General features: G+C 32.7%; 2 protein-coding genes across 5 annotated transcripts in view; both read left to right on the top strand.

Annotated features, from left to right (window-relative positions):
* The window catches only part of LOC110650881 (leucine-rich repeat receptor protein kinase EMS1), a 112,783-nt gene that overhangs the window by 44,235 nt on the left and 44,626 nt on the right, over positions 1-23,922 (top strand). The window lies entirely within an intron of this gene.
* LOC131180891 (ubiquitin receptor RAD23d-like) lies at positions 1,860-10,140 on the top strand. Its single transcript, XM_058148977.1, has 4 exons — positions 1,860-2,341; positions 9,015-9,167; positions 9,301-9,372; positions 9,486-10,140. Exons 2-4 carry the CDS (start codon positions 9,098-9,100, stop codon positions 9,797-9,799), a joined length of 456 nt encoding a protein of 151 aa, XP_058004960.1. The 5' UTR covers positions 1,860-2,341; positions 9,015-9,097; the 3' UTR covers positions 9,800-10,140.

Here is a 23,922-nt window from a genome sequence, read left to right as displayed (position 1 = left end):
GGCACCTACTTTGGTTTTGGCAGTTTTGGATCTCTAACTTTGGGTGTAAATGACTTAGTTATGGGTAGAATTTGGGTTGGCGTTCTCCATAAAAGTTGTAGTGCTCTGTCATACCTTTCCAATGCCATAAAAATTAGGTCATTTGGACCTGTATAGCCCAAGTTATGGCCAAATGAATAAACACTGTTCATTTGGTCATTTTGATCTGATGTGATGCACTACACACAGGTTTGACCCTAATTGTTCACTATGTTAATGTCATTTTCTGGGCATGGTTCCCAGATGAAAAAACTTCCAATATGTGTCTAATTTCATTCCAAATTGGCCTCACACTAATTGAGTTGGTAAATTTTAAGTTTTAGTCCGTGAAAAAGACCTAGGTCAAGCTGCCAGAATAGTGACCCTAACCAATACGAATTGCAATTGGTTTCTACCAATTCAAACATACCACAAATGGTCCCAATTGACCATTTCTCACTTCAATTAAGGTCATTTGCACCAATTGAACATTTCCTTAATTTTTCCCAAATTTTCAAGAGGGTTAAGAATCCTAATTACACAATTTTGAAATCTAATGCAATTAAAGTCATTATTCAACATCTACCCATATATTTCAACTCAATTATGCTTTTTAATTCATCAAAATCATGCAATCTCTACTCCCTTAAGGGCTGGCAGAAATTCACAATTGGTCCTCCATATTTGATTTGTTTTATTTTATACAATTCTAACAAGGAAGTGCCTAAGTATGATCATGAGAAAGAGTGAAAGAATTCTTACTAACCTCTTGTAGCTTTTCAAATCTTCATTTTCCTACTTCCCTTTTTAAATTCTTACTTAACCAATCTTCTTACCAAGATTAAATTTCAAGTTTTAATTAGGAGAACTAAGGGTTTTAGGGCTAGTTTAGGGGGTTGCTCAAGCTCAAGATTGAGCTTTAATGGAGTTTGGGAGTGAGAGAGGAAAGAGATGAGAGAGATAAGAGAGGTGTGTGGGATGGCCAAGAAAGAAGACAACTTTTTAAATTTCTTTTTTTTATTAATAATTATCTCATTTTTTTTCTAATTTTAATAATTTGACTTTGTTGAATCATCCATGACATCATAATTTATATATATATATATATATATATATATATATATATTTTTTCTTTTCTTTTCTTTCCTTAACCTCTTTAATTTAAATCCATCTTTCATAATTTTAATTTCTCACATTTTATTGGACATTTTGGTCATGAGTCACCTCTAGGGGTGAATTGACTAAATTGCCCCTCACCGGTCTGATCCAGTTTGCAAGTTATTCGATATTTCTTCCGGATCCCTGACATAATTATTTGACCTGCTTAACAATTCTTTTCTGTGATTTTCTCTTTTCCACTATGTTCGCAATAGTCCTAAGGACCGCAGCGTCATATTTTTCAGTTCAAAATTCGAGTTACGGTGGCCTTCGCAGTCACTTCCTAGGAAGGTCACCCATCGTTGTGACTCCCGGCTCATTTAACCTTTTATGTTCTGTTTTTCTTATTTATACTTAACTATCTGGTAATTACTAATTATTTGTGTTCAAGGCTTATCTAGGTGTCTTAACTGTGGTTCTAATCCCCTTAATTGTCCAGACAGACACCAGTCACTGGAATAGTAAAATATACCAGGTTATGCAAATAGGGGTGTTACATAATCAAGATAAACACTTTCTTAAGATACAAAAACTCCCTATTAAAATAATTTTTTTCAACTAACCAAACGCAAAATGAGACAAACTCATTTGGTGAAAATAAAATAAAAATTCACAACTTGCATTGATAATTAATTACTGAACTTAATAGTATTTCATATTTAATTAGAAATTAAAACTTTATGAGTTCAATTAAACATTTAATATAAGTACAAAGTCTTTGAATTACAAATCTATTTGTGAGGAGTATATAGAGATTTTTTTAAAATAAAATAAGGTAATAGAATGTAAAATATTAAAACATTTATAATTCGTTAATTTAGTAAAGCCACAAGCTATGATGCACGAAAATCGCACAGGGTGGAGTTTCCTCATGTTGGAAATGTTTCCAGCTTGGAAACGTGAGGATACGCCAGCAAGACATTTTTGGGTGGTTTTTGCAAATATGGAGAATCAGAAATGTGTTTCCTCTCTAGAAATGCATGTCTTTAATTAAAAAAGAAAAAGAATTAAGTTAGCTATATGTCATGCGCCGCATCAAAGAAGAGAAGAAGAAGAAGAAGAAGAGGAGGAGCAGTAGAGCACTTACCTACTACTGGCGACTGACGATGGCGAGGTGATTGATGGTGATAAGGGCAACTACAGCAGTGAGGCGACAGGACCATAGGTGAGTAGATCTACCTTCTTTAACCTTCATACTTCCCAAAGTTCCCAACTTCCCATCCCATCCCATGAGAGGCAGAGCATTCCCTTGGTTCACAATATCGCTTTTGTACAAAGCATTTCAATAAGTTATTGTTGGTAAAATTTGAGTTTTTATATTAGTTAATGGCTTTGAATTTGTGTTTGTTTGGTTGTTATATATTGGTTTAATGGGCTTGGTGTTTTAATTTTGATTTTGATAATAATATATATAATTTGTTTAATTTAAATTATAAAATTATGCTATAGTTTATTTTTTTTTATGAATATGAAACTTATATATATATATTCTTAAATTTTTTATATTTACGCATTTTCTCACGTTTCTATTTTCTATAATTTTTAACAATGTCATTTTTTTGTATCTGTTTTCGCATTTTCCTATGTCTGCATTTTCATTTCCGTGCTACATAGGCTACAGTCACTTGAATTTCTTGCCAATCTATGGCCCATACTTTACTCTCTTCGTCTCTTCCACTTGCAATTAATCAATTTCGATTCCTAGTAGAATTAGAGTCTAGGAATGCCCTGATCATGTTCACGTTGCAATCATATCCCTAACGTTCATTTTCACTTATTTAACTATGGTTAAGACTATTATTTTTATGTGCCTTGAATTTTAAATAAGTCTTCATGGACCGAATTGTAATCTGATTTGAAAGTTTTGCGTTGTAACTTGATTGGAATAAAAAGAGAGGTATGTGGTGGTAATGGAGGGTAATATTCTGCCCTTTGTGTAGAGTTGTGAGATATTTAGAAAACACACTGGGTCAGGATTTGAGAATTCTGAGTGATTGTATCTTGCTTGTTTCATTATAGTGGAACTTTTTCTCTTATCTTGCTCATAGACGTAGACCTTATGATCGAACTATGTAAATTATGTGTTATTCTTTTTTTCTTTCTTATACTATGTGTGCCTGCTATAATAAAGAGAAGCCCATTTTAACTATGAGACCCAATTAAAGATATTATATAGAAAGAGGAAGTTTATAGAGTTAGTCCATGAAGGATCTATATATCTCGATTAAAGAGATTGCATGTAGTTTTAGGTTTGCTATTTTGGTTTTTAATAAGAAATTGCATAAATGGAGGTAAAAGCAGTAGCTAAAAAAGCTGAAGAATGTGGGTTAGTTTTGGCTATATTGCTGGGGAAGAAGCTGATTGGCTAGCTGTATAGGGAGACCTTGTCGAAAATTGCAACGTATGGGTTATGCAAAAGATCTTGTAGCACAGATCCAATATTCTCATTCAATGCGGCTATGTGGGGCATGATTTCAATTAATGATCCTCACTACTACTTCGATGAGCCTCATGCTTCATGGGATGGTTATTTGATTGGATGAACATTCATGAGAATGACCACTATGGTTCCTATTAGGGGTGGGCATTAATCGATTTTAGATAAAAAAATCAAATCGAACAGATTTAATTCAATTTTTTGGTGTAGTTATTTAATTAATCAGTGTAATTTCAGTTTGTAATTTTAGAAAAAAATTAGTTTTTAGTTCAGTTCGGTTAATTAGTGAAAAAATCGAATTAATCGAACCGAACTGATTTTTCTCCCTTACTTATGCTACACCGTTTTACTCCTTGTATAAATAGCAAATCCCTAGCTATTTAAAGGAAGTCTTCTGCTGGTTGCTGCCCAAATCATAAGACACGATTTCTTTCCCAAGCCTAGCTAACCATTTTCCTCCTCCGTCGTCCTCTTCGTCTCCTCCTCCTCCTCCTCCTTCTTTCTTGTGATTGCCCTCCCTCCTTGTTCTTATTATCACTATTTCCCCTCCAACCTCCTCCTTATTCTTCTTGTGCTGATGAAATCCTAGCTATTTAATCTCTCAATTTAGATCCTGCTCATCCCTTCTTCAAAACCTCTCATCCCTCAATTCAGTTCTTGCTCACACATTAGCTCCCCTTTTGTAAATCTGGATGAAACACAAATAGCCCTCATCACCTTGCTTGTGTTGTTGCATGTCCAAGATTCCACTTCCAAGTCATGTTCAAGATTCACCGCCTCACCTGGTTTCAAGTTTCAACAGTTAAAGTGGTTTCAATATTTTTTATATGTATTTGAGTATTTTTTATAGATTTGTGATGCATGAATTCGCAAGTATACGAGTCATATCAAATAACAAAGTGATAAGTTAAGTATCATTTTCACGAGAATTTGTTGTTTGAGTACCAAACTATGAATGAAGCGATTATTTGGGCTAATGATCAATGAAAGTAAGATGTAAACGTAAATGAACTAGGTAAAATTGATAAATCTAAACAAAATAGATAAAGAGCAAACAAATAAATTCTAAATCTAAATACAATTGAACTAAATTAATAACGGGCAATTCAAATTAAATGCTAATTAATAATAAAATGATTCCAGAGTTGGGGGTTCATGCATAAATTAATTGAGATTTATCTTAGTTATTCTAATTTTAAGGAAAAATAGAGTTTAAAAGTGATTGATCCTTATTCCTTTGATATCTTTTTCAAGCAAATCAAAGTGTATTTTAAGAAAACCAAACATACTTTCATACGATATTTGATTAACTTAAAACCCATTAAGTTTTGTAACCAATCAATAAATTCTCTTAAAATCCTAGTTTATTTCTAAATCTAGGTGATTTTAAGTTCTAGTCCTTAATTATCTATCAATGATCTTCATCCTTCGATCCTTCAATCAAAGATTAACACAATACCCAATGGGTACCAATATGAGGCAAGTAAACTAAGCACACAAGAAAAGAATTAAAACTCATATTTATATAAAATATAGAAATAACCAGTCTAAATCCACAAATTAATCTAAAACATGTTTTCCAACTCTGAAATCCAAAGATTCTACTCGCTTATATTTGTATTACAAGAGAAATTGATTGAAAAGTAAAGAAAAACATGATAAGGGGACTAAAAATAGAAAAATCCAAGTAGAAGAACCAAAAACTCTGAGTCCTGGAGCTTTCAGAAAATGGCGGCAGCAGCTCCTTTTCTTCAGAATTGATGGCATCCTCCTTCCTTCTATTTTTGTAATTTTCTTTCCTTTCTTTCTTATTGTTACTTCTTGTGGCAAAAACCTAGAAAATGATGCTTTTATATGGTCCCAAAAGTTTCCCTAAAAATAGATAAGAGCCAAGGAGTGGATAAGAAATGAGATGTAAAAATATCCAGGTCAGCAAAGCTGTTCACATTCTAGGCAGTCTGCTTAGGGTACTGCTTATCCTAAGCAACATCTTCAGCAATTTTTGGCCTTTACATGTACTGTCTGCTTAAGATTAAGCAGACTCTCAGCAAATCTTGACTAGTTTGGGATAAAATGAGTTTTGCTGCTCATGTTTGGCTTTCAACTTGACCTGAGTTGCACTTTAAGCACTGTCGTTTACCCTAAGCAGGATATCAAGCAAAACCCTAAACAAATCTCGGCAAGTTTGTGGATGAAAACTTGAATGTGTTGGATTTAAGTTGTGCTTGACTTGCAGCTTGCCTTAAGCTTAAGGTTAAGCAATATGATATACCCTGAGCAAAATCTCAAGCAAATTTTGGCCAACTTAATCTTACAAGGTTTGATTTCTTCAACTTTTCTCCATGCTTAAGGGGCTCTAAATTTCTTCAAATCACTTCCTAATGTACTCATTGACCTTCAATTTGCCATAAAAACCTATTAAAAATAATAAAATTACAAAAACCAAATATAAAGTAACTAAAGTTAACAAATAAGTTAAAACAAAGCTAAAAACATAAAATGTACTTAAATATAAGGGCAAAATGGATGCAAAACTATCCTAAAATACCTATATGAAATGAGTGCATCAATTTGCAAATTAATGTATTTTGTGTAATGTGTTTGATTTAGTTTTTTAGTTAATTAACATAACTGTTATTTGACTTAATCTTTTAATTTTTCTCTTTATTTGGCTATTTGTGATGTGTTGATGATGTTTGATTTAGTTTTTGAGTTAATTAACATAATTGATATTTGTTTTAATCTATTAATTTTTCTTTCTATTTGGCTATTTTGTGTTTTGTTGATGATTTGGAGAAATTCTATTGTGGATTCTTTAGGAGTTTACTCTATAATCATGGAAAGGAGAACGTGCTCAGGAACCGATCCAACCGAACCAAATAGAACCAATTTTTTCAGTTTGGTTTGGTTCTGTTTTATTCTTAATTTGGTTCAGTTTACAAAAATAAAAAAAAAAAAAAAAAACTGATCTTTGGTTTTCAGTTTTGTGATTGATTCAGTTTGGAATCGAATCAACCAATTGCACACCCCTAGTTTCTATGGTTGAGGATGTTCCTGTTAATGGATGGGTCAATTTCACAAAAGTAGAGACAAAAAATGAGCCAGAACATCGAACCATGAACGAAAAAAGGCATGAGAGAAAAGCATATTGGCTAGTGATTGTGAGGCTGCAATTCTTGATTGGAGGGGACACCAAAGGTCTTTGCCCTTCCATCCCTTGGTTCGATAGAGTGGGAGGGTAGAGCTTTTGGTTTTTTCATATTGTCAAAGAGTTGAACAATAAAAATAGCTGGCAAGTACCTAATCGAACTGAACGGGTCATGTAAGAACAAGGTTCAAATCTACCAACATACAAAGGAGGAGGAGGTTGACACGGAAGAAGGGTGGGCGCGTGGTGGAGAATAAATTTTTTGAAAATTTTTGCCTAAATTTGATATATTATATGAACTTATAATAGACATGGTAGGACCTATAAATTAAGTACATATTTATATCCTGGGTTCATGATTGGCTAAAAGAGTGTGTTGGTTTACTTGTAAGTTGGTCAAACTTATAAGTAAAAAAGTTATAAGTTACTCATATTTTTTCTTGGGTTGTTGTCGGTCTAGGGAGGGAAGCAATCGGGCAGTGTGAAGTCATTTTTTGGTTGATATCAAGATGTTGTCATGATGTTGATTTAGAGATTGCTGCTAAGGAAGTTTTTCATGATTTAAATTGTAATGGGTCTAATCTCACAGAGTTTGGTCAAGTTATTGAGGAATGTCAATTTCTTTTGAGACAAATTCAAAATCTGTCTCTTAGGTGGGTTCAAGGACAAGTTAATAGGGTTGCTCATTCTCTTGCTAGGTGGCTCTATTTTATGCTAGTCCTAAGGTCTGGGAGGAGTCTTTGAGCTCTTTAGTTTCTGTTCTTGTATCTGATGTTTTCTGGGTTTTTTTACTTAGCATTTTTTTTTTATCTTAATTGAGTGTAGTGGGATGGCCTACTAGCTTGGGTTAGTTTGGATCTTCTATTCTAAGTTTTTCCTAGATTTAATAAAAATTATTATTATTTTAAAAAAAGTTAAAGTAAATTAATGTTTGGTTTGATTTGTCTTATAAGTTAAAAATTTACTTAAAATAAGTCATAAGTTATAAGTGAGTAATCTATTACTTATGACTTATTTATTTATTTATTTTAAAACTACTCTTTGACAAAGTTAAAAACTATACTATCCTAATAATTTTTTAAAGCATCAACAATATCCTTATTTTAACGACTACAACATTCAATTACATATTTTTTTTTATCATTTTAACAAATAAAGTTATTTTTAAACATCTGTTAACCAAATAATTAACTACTCATTTAAAAATTAACTTATAACTTAAAAAATACATTTTAAGTTAAAAGTTAAAAGTCAAACCAAACTCCCTCTTAGTTTAGGTAAATTTTTTCCTAAATTTCTAATCAAAAGGTGCTTTTTACTAGAAATTCATTGGCTTGCTGTCCATATATCCATGTTACCGATGCTTTGGTTGATCAATACTTGGCGCGGGGTGAAGAGTTTAAGATCTTGAACACTATGAGAGTTTTGGGAACACCCAAGAAAAAGTTGTGGGACAAATAGACTCCTTGGCGAGGGAGATGGTATCAATTGTGAAAAGTTTTTCTAGAGCAAAGGTGTGAATTAATGTAGTTTTAGTGACAGTAAAATGGCAAGGATGTAATAATTGTGAGTTTGTAGCAGCAGGAAGAGGAGGATGAGGCGAAGGAAGAGCATGAATTGTGATTGCTAATTCAAGAGAGAAGAGGGGGAGAGGAGAGACCATTGCGAAAGCATAAGAAAGAAGACGACTTTTGGGCTCACAAATGGATTATTTTAACATCCGTTTGCTCACGTGCCAGGCACGTGTAATTTTGGATTGATTTAAACTACAATTTTAAGTTGAAGGTTTATTGAAGGCAAAATTTTAATTGAAGAGCTTGATTGATTACACATTTTTTTTCAAGGGCCAATTTAAATATTGAGCACAACCTTAGGGGTTCAAATGGGCCTTGGGCCGTGAATATATTTATAGAAGAATTCAGTGAATTTATGTAACTAAAATTTTCATTGACTTGTTAAATTATTAAAATCAATTGAATTAAAATAATTAAATTGATGATGTGATGGAAAATCGTAAAAACAATATCTTAATTTCAAATTACAATAGACATATATACGTATTTAATTGTTTTACTTTAGTTCTACCTGGTTAACAAAACTTTAAATTCTAGACTTTTGATCAATTATTGTAGCAGCTAATTCTTGAGATTAGCATACATTTAGAAATATCATGGAAAATTGAACATTAATTTTAATGAAAAAAATATATATAATGAATACCTTCAATTCTTTTTATTGGTATATATCTTGCAGGCAAGAACTCGAATTCTTCAAGGTTTGAAGGATGAAAATGAGGATTTGTTGATTCCAATTTGCAAAACTATAATGAACGTGAAATGAAACGAATGATTTATTGTGCTGGAGCTTGTGTATATAATTATTCAGAATTTCGTCCACCAATGAAAAGGTAAAAATCCTGGATATATCATGTTATCAATTGACACATCGTCCTATACTTTATTTAATATTAATTCTGTTAAAGTATCAAAATTTGAGAGATTACCGATATAGTTGGCTCATAAATATTGCTATGCCATGAAGGTACTTCAAACTCTTGAAGGAGATATAACTTTACCGAATTTACGGGATGAAAAGATTGACAACAAAAAAGGTCCATTAATGGCATTGATGATATACTTTTCAAAATGTTAATTCATTTTCCTTTCATCATATAGTCTTATGTTACAGTACTTCTCTAATCTACCCGTCTGTTTCTTGATCTAGATCCTTTTCCAATGGGCGTTTCCGAAACAAGTTCAAGTGCTGCAGGTGCTGGACCTTTTGATGTTTTACGGAACAGTCCAGAGTTCCAAGCATTTAAAGATATGGTGCAGGCTAATCCACATCTATTGCAGCCTATGCTTCAAGAGTGGGAGAAAGAAAATCCTCCTCTATGGAGACTTATTCAGGAGAATCGGGCTGAATTTCTTCGCCTCGTCAATGAACCTTCTGAAGGGCGGCATCTTATACCTTACTACCAGGTTATACGTCCTGATAGCGGGAACGCCCGCCGTGATAATTTCTTCCCGGATTTCTAAAGAATTAATAAAAATTTTTGCTTAAAAAAAAAAAAAGAACCTGTTGAAGGTGGAGAAGGGAACATCTTGGAGCTGCTGCAACCACCAATGCCGCAGACAGTAACAGTTACACCTGAGGAACGTGAAGCAATAGAACGTCTTGAAACGATGCGTTTTGATTGGACGGCTGTATTAGAAGCGTTCTTTTTTCCTGTAACAAGAATGAGAAGCTGGCTGTCAACTACCTTCTAGAGCATATGAATGAGTTTGAGGATCAATTGATTTTTATATTTTTATTGGAAATACTCTCAATCTTTCTGCAAGATACCAGGAAATTATTATTTTTATTTTTCGTTTTTTTTTTTCTTTTCATTTCTGTATTCTCTGCAACTTCATTTCATAACTAAAAGTTTGGAATGCGGAGTTCTATAATTTGTAACGTTTCTAGACCAGGCTAAATGATACAATCAAGTTGACAAAAAAAGTCACAATTAAATTAAAGATTTTTAAATAATAAACCAATTTAAGCAACGAAATTAATGATTTTTTAAATAATAATTAATTCCTATTTTATATTTTAGCCAATCTGTTAGAATTATGACCATTTCCTAATTTGAGTCAGAATTCCTATTTTGGTGTTATTCCTAAGTTGAGTGGGACTCCTAATCAAATTAGAATTGAGAGAATTAACATCATAAATAGGAGAATGGTAGAAAGATTATTAAGGCTTTGCCTATAGATGCGGCTTTGCCTATGGAGAGCGACTTTACCTATAGAGAGGGATTGTCACCCAATATAGAGAGGGGCTTTGCCAATTACTGAGGATTTAGCATCGCCCATTGATGAGGGGCACTTGTCCATTGCAGTGGAGAAAAGTTTTCGGTTTAAGGTGGAGAAATGACATAAAATTTAAAAGGAAGAGATTCTTATCCATTGGTGAGAGGACTTTTGCTTATATAGTTAAAGACACCCTTTGTATTGTAGTAGTAAATATATTGATTTATATCTAGAGGAGAATAGACTAATTAATGTATTTTCTATAAGCAGTTATGTAGTATGGATTCTCTTGGGTATAATTGGGTTGATGGATAGTATAGTTTTGAGTTTGTAATGATTATTTATTTGATGATAGTGGAAGATGATATGCCATGAATGTAACCCTTTGTTGAGAGGATAAACTATGTAAATATTGATATTTTATATGTTTATTTTATTTCTTTACAGTTTACATACTTTGTGGCGCACAACAAATGGGTATCAGAGCCTGGGGATGATCTTAGTGAGTATAATTGAAAGCGGAGCTAATGCGATATATAGAAAGTCGCACATGCAATAATAGTGATGGTGGAAAGTTGAAATTCAAGTGAAGCTCTTAATGCAAAATCAAGAAAATTAATGACGTGAAGATTTTCTTTTGGAAAAAGAAGTAAATTACACCCAAGATGAATATTAAAAAGGTTGATGATTTGAAGGCTTCAAGCTTAAGCATGAGGAATTGATTATTTGATGACACCCATGAATTCTAGGTGTACAATGATTGATAGATTTTGAGTCAAGGTAGAGGTTTAGAATTATGAGCCAAAATCTTAGTTGATTTAGAAGACCGTTTTCCCAATTTGAGTCCTATATAGAGTAAAACTCCTATTTTAGTATTATTCCTAAATTGAGTATGGCTTCCAATCAAATTAAGATTGAGAGAATTAACATTATAAATAAGAAAATGGTTAAAAGGTTATTAAGGCTTCGCCCATAAGGAGTGGCTTTGCCTATGGAAAGTAGTTTTGTCCATGGAGAGAGGTTGTTACCTAATATATATGATGCATGCATTTTAGATCATCATTTAGGAGTAATTTTTGCACATAATTTACCCTTATTCATAGCTATTATTTTAGATATTAGTATATATTTAGTCAATTTTACAATTTTCACATTTCTTAGTTTAATTTTTGGAATTTATTTGCTTTGTCGGTTAAATCTGGAGAAATTTGATGAATTTTGATCAGAGTAGCCCTTTGGAGGAGATTCAAGTCGAATTGCAAAAAATTTTGAAGTTGAGTTAAAAATGGCGAGGCGACACAACTGCGGCCTGGCAAGATTAGCTTATGTCGCGAGGTTGTGTCGATCGTCGATATTCACGCCGAGATCGACACAACCAGCGACACAACCGACTGCTTATGTCGTTTTCTTGGAAAATTTTTGGCGTGGCATTTCGTTACTAGCTTTTTACCTCACTTTCTCTGGATCCTTCCCCCTTTTACCCATTCTAGAACAGTCCCTTAGCCTATATAAAGCCTCATTTTATCATTATCTTGAGATAGAGAGCAAGGAAGGCATTTTTGGCAAGATTAGAAAGAGAGAAGGGAGCACTTTCTGCATTTCTTTTCCAGATTGCAGATCACGTTTTCTGCACTTTTGTGCAGCAGAATCTGCTGCAAATTTGCTGGGTTTTTCTACCCCTTTTAGCTTACATTTCCATTATTTCTTCATTTCTTCATTTGGGTTTGTCTTTAAACAATGATTTGTGAGTAGTTTATTGAGATTCTAGAGATGGGTTTGTAAATATTGATTTGTTTTGTGGTTTTGAACTGATTTAGCCATTTAAATGAAGATTGTTATATTTTGATTTATTGCTTGTGTGCTTATTTCCTTGCTTGATGAATGGGCCCTCATTAAGTTAAGTTTTAATCCTTAATAGATGGACTGAAAAGTGAATATTGGGGATGGATAATCTTGCAATAAACTTTATTTTCTTGGTGTTAGAAATAAGCTAAGAAGATTAAGGGGAACTTTCCAAAAATCAATTAGAGCTTTAAATGGGTTTTTGTTAGGTTTGAAATACCGTGAAAACAGGATTTGATTTAATGAAAACCAATTTTGAGATGCTTGAAAAAGGTTTCAAAAATTTAAGAATTGATTTCCCTCAAAATTGCAATTCTCATGTGTTTGGCTAAATTAGGGATAAACCACATGCAAACAATATTGAAAATCCAATCTCTAGAATCAATTTAATTTTCATTGAATTTAGATTTAAATCCTCCAAATCTCATAAATAGCAATTTCAATTTAAATCCAATATCTAGAATTACTTTATTTTTTTAGATTTAATTCTTCTTAATTTCATAAATAGAAATTTCAAATTAATTTTTGGTAATCTAGTCTAATTAATTTTAGTTAATTGTTTGATTTAGCATTAATTCCTTAAATACCAATTTTAATTCCAAATTTCATTTTACATCTTTAATTTTTGTCTTAATTTTAATTTTTAGATTTTATTTTTAATATCTTTTAATTTTTGTCATTCTAATTAGCTTATACTTTTATTTCCAATTTAAGCACAATTCCCTGTGGGATCGATATCATTTTTAAAACTATACTCTTGTGACGTGCACTTGCGGACACCAGTTACCAAGTTTTTGGCGCGTTCTTGAATTGTTTGTTTTTAAGTTGGATTTTAATTGTTTTAAGCTAATTAGAATTTTTATTTTCTTTTATTTTCACTATTGTTCCTTGTGTTTTTGGTACTTTTCTTGTTTATGAGGCGATCGAAAAGCACAAGTGACACAATTGTTGTTCAACCAAGAAATTGAAAAATGCATCGAGCTAACAAAAGGAATACAAGAGAAGAAAAGAAGCGAGAAAAGAAGAACAACAAATATTTGAGCAAGAGGAGACAATAGAAAATATGGAGAGTCAAAATAGAGCTATTGGAGGAGATAATGGAGGAAAGCGAGCAAAGCGGGCAAAATCTTTGTTGTTAATCAAAATGATCCTCAAAGAAGATCCATGTTAGACTATGCTTTTCCTAGATGTCTTGATGTGAGAGATAACAGACCTATTATTGGAGCTAATCAATTTGAATTAAAGCGGTCTTATTCAAATGGTTGAGAATTCACAATTTGGAGGTAGCCCACTTGAAAATCCTCATTCTCATTTGAAGAAATTTTTGATGATATGTGGCACACAAAGACAACTGGAGTTTGATGAAGTTATTGGCTCACTTTATTTCCATTCTCTCTTGGGATTGACATTGGAGTGGTATGACTCACTGCCACAAGCTATTATAGCTACTTGGGAGCAGCTATCTCAAGCTTTTCTATCTCAATTTTTCCCACAGGAAAACTACTCATTGAGAATTTGATGGTAGCTTTTAAACCAAGAGAAGATGAAACATTGTATGAATCTTGGAAGAGATTTAAGTAGCTTGAAAGGCAATGTACTCAACATGAAATAACCAAATGGATGATTGTTCAAAATTTCTACACCAGTTACTCGACCATAAGAAACACAATTGATTCACAAGCAGGAGGAGATTTCATGAGAATGACAAGTGAAGAATGCTATGATCTATTAGAGAAGATTGCTCATAATACCCATTTATGGGGAAATCCTAGAGCACTTGAGCCAAAGAAAGCTGGGATCTATGAACTTGACTCAGTTAACTACATGAATGCAAGATTTGATCAGTTGACTCAGCTTCTTAGTGATTTTTGCACAAAGGCAACAACCTCAACTCCTACAACTATGCAACAAGTTGCCTTCACAGATGGAACTCAAAGTTGTGGAGTTGATTACTCTTCTTATGGTGATGATTATTTGCAGGAGCAAGCTGCTTATGCAGGAGGTTATCAAGAAAAACCTATGGGAAATTCTTACTCTAATGTGAACAACTCAACATGGAGACCACAAGCAACTTTTGCTCAACAAGGCCAAAGCTCAAATTATGCTCATAACCAGCAGTTTATGCGTGAGAACAAGCCTCAATTTCAGCCTCAATTTCAGCCCACAAGGCACCACCACTGGATATCAAGCAAGAGCACAACAATCCCTTCCATCCCATGAACCGAAGCCATCTTTGGAGAACATGATGGAGAAATTTTTTGCTGAACAAAGCAAGATGAATAGCAAATTGGAGGAAGAAATGCAACACATGAGACAAACCATGGATCAATTACAAGTCCACAACCGCATGTTGGAGACTCAATTGGCGCAACAAGCAAGCTCATCAGGAAGCAATTCCTATGGGAAACTACCTAGCCAACCACAAAACCCTCATGAACAATGTAAGTTGGTGACCTTGAGAAGTGGTAAAAAAGTTGGTCAAGAGAGTGAAAACAAGAGAGAAGTAAAGAGAGCACAAAAGAAGAAAATTCAGTTGAGAGCAAGAAAAATGAAAAAGAAGAAGAAAGCAAAAGTGAGCAAGATGAGGGAGAGAAACCATACATCCCACCTGAACCTTACAAACCCACCCTTCCCTACCCTTAAAGATTCATCAAGCACAAGCTAGACAAACAATTTGGCAAATTCCTTGAAGTGCTAAAGAAGTTGTATATCAATGTGCCATTCACTGAGGCACTATCCCAAATGCCAAGTTATGCCAAGTTTTTGAAGGAGATTCTTTCCAACAAGAGAAGGCTAGAAGATTATGACACCATCAACTTGGGAGAGCAATGCAGTGCTATAATTCAGAAGAAGTTACCTCCCAAACTTAAAGATCCGGGTGTGTTTTCCATTCCTTGTCATATTGGTGATAATTGTGTGGCAAATGCTTTATGTGACCTTGGAGCTAGCGTCAGCCTAATGCCTCTTTCAATATATGAGAAGTTGAATATGGGAGAGTTGAAGCCCACAAACATGTATCTTTCATTGGCTGACCGTTCAATTAAGTATCCAGAAGGCATTCTTGAAAATGTGCCTATCAAGGTTGGGAAATTCTACATTCCGGTGGATTTTGTCATTTTAGATATGGAAGAAGACACAAAAGTTCCTATCTTATTGGGAAGACCCTTTTTGGCAACAGCTGGTGCATTAATTGATGTAAAGGGTGAGCAATTGACACTTAGAGTGGGAGATGATCAAATGATATTCAACATCAATCCAGCCATGAAAAGGAAACATGAAGAAGTTGAGTCTTGTTTGCGGGTAGACATTATTGATGAGATTGTTCAAGAGCATTTCAGAAAAAGCTACCCACAAGACCCACTTGAAAATTGCTTAGTCCATGGTGGGAGCATTGATGATGATAATCACAACATAGCTGCTTTTGCACAACACTTGGAGAGTTCTCCACCACATCCTGAAGCCACAATTTTTCAACTTGAAGGAGTGCAAAATTTGGAGATCAAACCACCATCATTAAAGGTAGAGGATGCCCCAAAGGTAGATCTTAAACCTCTTCCTTCCAACCTCAGGTATGCTTTTCTTGGACCCAATGAAACATATCCTGTTATAATTAATGCATGTTTGACTGATATTGAGATTGACAAATTGTTGAGAGTTTTGAGAGAATATAGAAGAGTTTTGGGTTATGCAATTGATGATATAAAGGGAATTAGTCCAGCAGTTTGTATGCATAGGATTTTCCTTGAGCCAAATAGTAAACCTTCCATTGAACACCAAAGAAGATTGAATCCTACAATGAAGGATGTTTTTTAAAAGTAAATCCTAAAATTACTAGTCTTTGGAATTATTTACCCTATTTACGATGAGTGGGTTAGTCTGTGCATGTTGTACCAAAGAAAGGTGGGGTGTGATTGTTAAAAATGAGAATAATGAATTGATACCCACTAGAATCATTACGAGGTTGGAGAATGTGCATAGACTATAGGAAGTTGAACAATGCCACAAGAAAAGACCATTTTCCCCTTCCTTTTATGGATCAAATGTTAGAGAGATTAGCCAAGCATTCATTCTTTTGTTACTTAGATGGATATTCTGGTTTCTTTCAAATTCCAATACATCACGATGACCAAGAAAAAACTACCTTTACTGTCCCTATGGCACCTTTGCCTATCGAAGGATGCCATTCGGATTGTGTAATGCGCCTGGCACATTTCAAAGGTGCATGATGGCCATTTTTTCTGATTTTATTGAAGAAATTATGGAGGTCTTCATGGATGACTTTTCAGTTTATGGTACTAATTTTGATTCATGCTTGACTAATTTGTCTAAAATTTTGCAGAGATGTCTTGATAATGATGCAGTGTTGAATTGGGAGAAATGCCACTTTATGGTCCAAGAGGGAATCGTTTTAGGGCATTTAATCTCAAATAGGGGAATTGAAGTGGATAGAGCTAAAATAGAAATTATTGAAAAAATGCCCCCTCCAACCACTGTCAAAGGAGTGAGGAGTTTTCTTGGACATGCGGGTTTCTGGCGATTTGTCATTGATTTTTCTAAACTTGCTAAACCCTTAACAAATCTTTTGAATCATGATGTTAAATTTGATTTTAATCAAGATTGTATGGTTGCTTTTTGCAGGTTGAAGGCGGCCTTAACAACGACTCCTATCATGCAACCCCAGTTGGACTTTGCCATTTGAAATCATGTGTGATGCAAGCGAGTTTCTTTGTTGGGTATCCTTGGCAGTGAAAAGATAGAAAACCTTATGCCATTTACTATGCAAGCGAACCCTTGATGAAGCTCAAGTTAATTATGCCACAAGCGAAAAGGAGTTCCTTGCGGTAGTATTTGCACTCAATAAATTTCGTTCTTATTTGGTCAACTCAAAGGTAATTGTTTTCACCGATCATGCGGCAATAAAGTATTTAATGAGCAAGAAAGAAGCTAAATCTAGGTTGATTAGATGGATATTGTTACTTCAAGAATTTGATTTGGAAATAAGAGATAAAAAGGGTGTTGAGAATGTGGTGGCTGATCACCTTTCTAGGATAAAAACTGAAAATGGAGATGATGAAATTGTGCCAATTGATGAATTTTTCATGAATGGCGGTTGTATGTGTTGAATTCTGCACTTCCATGGTTTCTTGATATTGTGAATTTCTTGTCTTGTGGTGTCTTGCCACTGATTTATCTTAGCGACAAAGAAAAGATTCTTGCATGATGTTAAATTTTATTCTTGGGAAGAACCTCTTTTGTTTAGGAGATGCAATGATGGAATAATTAGGAGATGTATACCAGAGGAAGAAATACATGATGTTATTTACCATTGTCATTCCTCTGAATATGGTGGTCATTTTAGTGTCTCAAAAACTGTTGAAAAAGTCTTGACATCAGGTTTCTATTGGCCTAATATGTTTAAACATGTGAGAGACTTTGTAAGCAGGTGTGATAGGTGTCAAAGAGTAGGCAACATTTCCAAGAGAGATGAGATGCTAGCAGTCCATATTAGAAGTTGAATTATTTGATGTGTGGGGAATTGATTTCATGGGGCCATTTCCATCTTCTTATGGAAATAAATATATCTTGGTAGGGGTGGACTATGTATCTAAATGGGTAGAAGCTATTGCTACACCTACCAATGATGCAAAAGTTGTGGTGAAATTTCTAAAAAAATTTGTTTTGACCAGGTTTGGTGCCCCACGTGCCATAATCAGTGATGGTGGTAGCCATTTTTGCAACCACCAATTTGAAAAATTGATGAGAAAATATGGGGTAAAGCATAGGATTGCCACACCATATCACCCTCAAACAAATGGCCAAGTAGAAATCACAAATAGAGAAATCAAGCAAATCTTGGAGAAAACTGTCAATAAGTCCAGAAAAGATTGGTCCCTTAAATTAGATGACACTCTTTGGGCATATAGAACAGCATTTAAAACCCCCATAGGAACTACACCTTATAGGTTAGTTTTTGGGAAATCATGCCATTTGCCCGTAGAGTTAGAACACAAAGCTTATTGGGCCATTAGAGCAATCAATTTTGATTTACAAGCTGCTGGACACAGAAGACTTTTGCAACTTGATGAATTAGAAGAATTGAGACTTGATGCTTATGAAAATGCTAGGATCTATAAAGAAAGAACTAAAAAATGGCATGATAAGCATATCAAGAAAAAGGACTTTAAAGAAGGAGATTTGGTTCTCTTATTCAATTCAAGGTTAAAATTTTTTCCAGGAAAATTAAAATCAAGGTGGTCAGGTCCATTCAGAATTGTGAAAGTTTTACCTCATGGTGCTGTGGAAATTTTTGGTGAAAAATCTGGTAATTTCAAGGTAAATGGACAAAGGTTGAGGCACTATTCAGTTGGTGAGCCAATTGAGAAGATAGCAACTTGCTATCTCTCTCATTCTCCATAAAATCTTGAGTGAGTATGGTCAAGCTAAAGACCTAAACTTAGCATTTTTGTGCATAACTCATAATTTTTCATTGATTCTTTATTTCTTTCATATATATATATTTGTTTTAAGTTTTTCTATACTCCTTATTCAGTTTAACATTGTTCTAATTTCCTTGTTCATTTGGGATGCAATTCATTGCAAGCAAATGAGCATAAAAAAAAAATTGTTTTTGTGTTAGCTCCCCATGCTAAAAAAAAAAAAAAAACATTTCATGTCTTTAATTTCGTTACTTAATTAATTAATATTTTGAACTTATTTAGTTAATATTTTGCTTGTGTTGTTTTTTCTTTACTTGAACCATTTACTTATTCAGTTTTTTTTAGTTCCTTATAAAATACATTTTTCTTTTATATCTTTAGTACATTGCTCACTTGCTTTGATTTACTATTTCGGATTTACACTTGATGGCTATATTTTTGAGCTTAACTTCCCTATTCCAAATTTTTTAGTGTAATTGATTTAATGGATTCCATTGCACTGTTTCTTTTGCAATGAGTGCAGCAGCTGTCCAAATTTTATCTAATTAAATTGGCTGCACTTCAATGAGGTAATAATTCTCATCTCAGCTTGTGTCACTGTCAACACAAGTTGTGCTCTCGCTTATGCAACATGGTAATAATTCTTTATGCACATATAGCCCAATTATCCCATTCCTTGTAATCTTTTAACATTGAGGACAATGTTCATTCTGAGTATGGGGGAGAAGGTAAATTTTTTGCAAAAATTACTTTTTCTTTTGCATATAGTGACATACTCATTCATTACTTCATACTTGTACATATTCACATATATACACTGCATATAGCTTCATATATACTTAGTACTTAGTTGCATATAGATTCATTATACATTTATACACTCATGCATTTTATTCATTCATTTCAAATTTTTGGATTTTTAAACCAGTCTTTGAATTCCATAAGCCACTTATTCAAGCAATCCAACTTGCCTTTAGATGGTTAGTGGAATGAAAGTTCCAGCTGGGTACAAAGTCTTAAGCATTATTCTTTCTCTTACTTAATAGCTGAAAATTAATACATTCATCTAGGTATACAGATTCTGATTAATTATTTTGAGTTTTGAGTGTCTGGATAAGCCTTTAAGGAAGAAAATGGTCCTTGTCGTCTCACCATTCCTAGAACAAGCATCTTAGATCTTTCAAAGCGAAATTTTTAACTTGCATTTGATAAGAATATGATTTAGGCATTCCTTCATATTTTAAACCTCACATTTAGCCTTAACCTACCTTAATCTCATTTTAACCCTTGCAAACCCCCTTGAACCTTAATTCCCTAATTTCTTTGGAACCCAAATCTTTTACCTAGCCATTAAACCTAAACACTACCACCTATTTATGAGAATAATATTTTAGCAATTAAGTGCATAAAAAAATATATAAAAAAAATTAAAAAAAAAAAAAAAAAAAACTTGGAGGATTGAAACATCTTGAAAAGTGCTAGAGTAATTGTCAAAAGTTGAAAAGGTCACCAAAATATCCCAAAGGTAATTTTGGGTGTGACATGAAATAGGGACACATACAAAATCAAAATAAAATAAAATAAAATAAGCATAAAAAAAAAAAATAGTCCCTTTGTATAATCATTGTGATAGCACTTGAGATTCATTGTGAATTTCTTTCCTCTTGATATAAAAAAAAAAAAAAAAAAAAAAGAGAGAAAAAAAAAAAAATGGATGCACTTTGAGTTTCATGATTAATATTATTCTCATATTTTGTTTACCTTATTCCCTTTCTTTGTTAACCACAATCTTACCCTATTAGACCCCATTACAACCCTTAAAAAGACCTAATGATTCTTTGAAAGATGCTTGTTACATTAGTAGAGTTAGATCTTTTATGCTTGCATATGGGTTTGGCAATATAATCTTCCATACATTACTCACCATCCATTTGAGACATATTGGCTATCTATTTCATTTAGGTTTGTTTTGGCACAATTGACTCTTGTAGTTGGTTGGTATTTGTTGCTTGGGTTGATTGGTTAATTCTTAGCTATTCTGTAATAGTTGAGAGTGCTTGCTTCATTCTTTGTGCTTTTGCTGGTGGGAATTTGGAATGTTGGTGGCTAGAGGTAAGTTGGTAGTTTGGATTAGTGAATTTTGTGTTTTCAAAGACTGATTCTATTCCCTTCCAAATGAGTTTTAATGAAATTTTGCTTGAGGACAAGCAAGAGTTTGAGTATGGGGGAATTTGATGCATGCATTTTAGATCATCATTTAGGAGTAATTTTTGCACATAATTTACCCTTATTCATAGCTATTATTTTAGATATTAGTATATATTTAGTCAATTTTACAATTTTCACATTTCTTAGTTTAATTTTTGGAATTTATTTGCTTTGTAGGTTAAATCTGGAGAAATTTGATGAATTGTGATCGAGTAGCCATTTGGAGGAGATTAAAGTCGAATTGCAAAAATTTTGAAGTTGAGTTAAAAATGGTAGAGCGACACAACCTGCAGCACAACCGAATTAGCTTATGTCGCAGGTTGTGTCGATCGTCAGATATTCACGCCGAGAGCGACACAACCCGCGACACAACTGACTCGGCTTATGTCGTTTTTACTGGAAAATTTTTGACGTGGCATTTTCGTTACTCCAGCTTTTTACCTCACTTTCTCTGGATCCTTCCCCCTTTTACCCATTCTAGAACAGTCCCTTAGCCTATATAAAGCCTCATTTTATCATTATCTTGAGATAGAGAGCAAGGAAGGCATTTTTGGCAAGATTAGAAAGAGAGAAGGGAGCACTTTCTGCATTTCTTTTTCCAGCAGCTGCAGATCACGTTTTCTGCACTTTTGTGCAGCAGAATCTGCTGCAAATTTGCTGGGTTTTTCTACCCCTTTTAGCTTACATTTCCATTATTTCTTCATTTCTTCATTTGGGTTTGTCTTTAAACAATGATTTGTGAGTAGTTTATTGAGATTCTAGAGATGGGTTTGTAAATATTGATTTGTTTTGTGGTTTTGAACTGATTTAGCCATTTAAATGAAGATTGTTATATTTTGATTTATTGCTTGTGTGCTTATTTCCTTGCTTGATGAATGGGCCCTCATTAAGTTAAGTTTTAATCCTTAATAGATGGACTGAAAAGTGAATATTGGGGATGGATAATCTTGCAATAAACTTTATTTTCTTGGTGTTAGAAATAAGCTAAGAAGATTAAGGGGAACTTTCCAAAAATCAATTAGAGCTTTAAATGGGTTTTTGTTAGGCTTGAAATACCGTGAAAACCGGGTTTGATTTAATGAAAACCAATTTTGAGATGCTTGAAAAAGGTTTCAAAAATTTAAGAATTGATTTCCCTCAAAATTGCAATTCTCATGTGTTTGGCTAAATTAGGGATAAACCACATGCAAACAATATTGAAAATCCAATCTCTAGAATCAATTTAATTTTCATTGAATTTAGATTTAAATCCTCCAAATCTCATAAATAGCAATTTCAATTTAAATCCAATATCTAGAATTACTTTATTTTTTTTTAGATTTAATTCTTCTTAATTTCATAAATAGAAATTTCAAATTAATTTTTGGTAATCTAATCTAATTAATTTTAGTTAATTGTTTGATTTAGCATTAATTCCTTAAATACCAATTTTAATTCCAAATTTCATTTTACATCTTTAATTTTTGTCTTAATTTTAATTTTTAGATTTTATTTTTAATATCTTTTAATTTTTGTCATTCTAATTAGCTTATACTTTTATTTCCAATTTAAGCACAATTCCCTGTGGGATCGATATCATTTTTTTAAAACTATACTACTGTGACCCGTGCACTTGCGGACACACAGTTACCAATAGAGAGAAGCTTTACCAATTGCTGAGAATTTGGCTTTGCCTATTGATGAAGGGCACTTGCTCATTATAGTAGAGAGAGGCTTCAGCCTTTAATTGAGAAATGATATATAATTCAAGAGGAAGGGATTCTTGTCTATTAGTAAGAGGGCTCTTACCCATATAGTTGAAAATACCCCTTATGGTGTAATAGTTATAGTAATAAATATATTGAATTATATCTAAAGGAGAAAAAGAAAACTAACTAATGTATTTACTATGAGCAAGTATGTATTGTGAGTTCTTTTGGGTGTAATTGGGTTGATAGGTAGCATAATTTTGAGTTTGTAATAATGATTTATTATTGATAATAGTGGAAGATGGTATACTTGTGGATGTAACCATATGTTGAGAGGGTAAACCACATAAATATTAATATTTTATATGTTTGTTTTGTTTATTTGCAGTTTACACACTTTCGTGGTGTACAACACAATCAAGATAAAGGGCAATTTATAGTTCAAAGCACCAGTTTGTAATTTTAAGGTATAAAAGAAAATTATCAAAATTCGTAATTTCATATACAATCATGTAAGACTAATTACTAAGAGAAAAAGAAAAATACTTTTAGTTGAGGGTTAAATAAACTAAAAATTAAGTTTTGAGCTAAATAAGTCCTCAACTAATAAAATATTATTGTTTAATAATAAAATATTTTTATTTCTAATTTTAGATATTAAAAATTATTTATTAGTTAAATTAAAATTAAACTAAAAAATAAATTGGAGAACATGATGAATAAAAATTATTTTAATATTAAAGTTGTTATTTTTAAATTTTATATTAAAAAATCAGAGAAAATAATATTTTATTTTTTTGGCCAAAAAAATTCTATTTGGGTTTAACCTCCATTTATTTCGCATAAATAAATTATATATGAAAAATATTTTCTATAAAAATATTTTCTATTAGTTGATTGTAATGTTAAATTAATGGTATGTGTTTATGTTATATATGTAAAAGTATTTTCACATTTTAATAAGATTATTAAAATTTAGAAAATGACTTTCTCTTTTGAAAAGAGGAAGTCATTTTTCCATAAAATAGCTTAATTTTTCTTTTGACGTGAAAAAATATTTTTCATTGACACATTTTTTTAAGTATCTCAAATACTAAAAAATATAAAAAATATATTTTTCAGAAAAATAATTTCCGTTAAAAAAAAAGAAGCCTTGATTAGAAAATTTTATTCTTATTTAATTTTAAGCATA

The sequence above is a fragment of the Hevea brasiliensis genome, chromosome 6 (genome assembly GCF_030052815.1).
Source record: "Hevea brasiliensis isolate MT/VB/25A 57/8 chromosome 6, ASM3005281v1, whole genome shotgun sequence".
In the NCBI taxonomy this organism is placed as follows: Eukaryota; Viridiplantae; Streptophyta; class Magnoliopsida; order Malpighiales; family Euphorbiaceae; genus Hevea; species Hevea brasiliensis.
Note: the sequence above shows the minus strand (reverse complement) of the source record. Positions and strands in the feature narration are given on the sequence as shown.

What these genes read in the sequence shown, in the direction of transcription:
- LOC131180891 (XM_058148977.1), top strand. Translation starts at nt 9,098, where the DNA reads ATGAAACGAATGATTTATTGTGCTGGAGCTTGTGTATATAATTATTCA. An exon ending in ATTTCGTCCACCAATGAAAA is followed by an intron (nt 9,168 to 9,300) that starts GGTAAAAATCCT and finishes GCTATGCCATGA; the next exon opens with AGGTACTTCAAACTCTTGAA. An exon ending in AAAGATTGACAACAAAAAAG is followed by an intron (nt 9,373 to 9,485) that starts GTCCATTAATGG and finishes TTCTTGATCTAG; the next exon opens with ATCCTTTTCCAATGGGCGTT.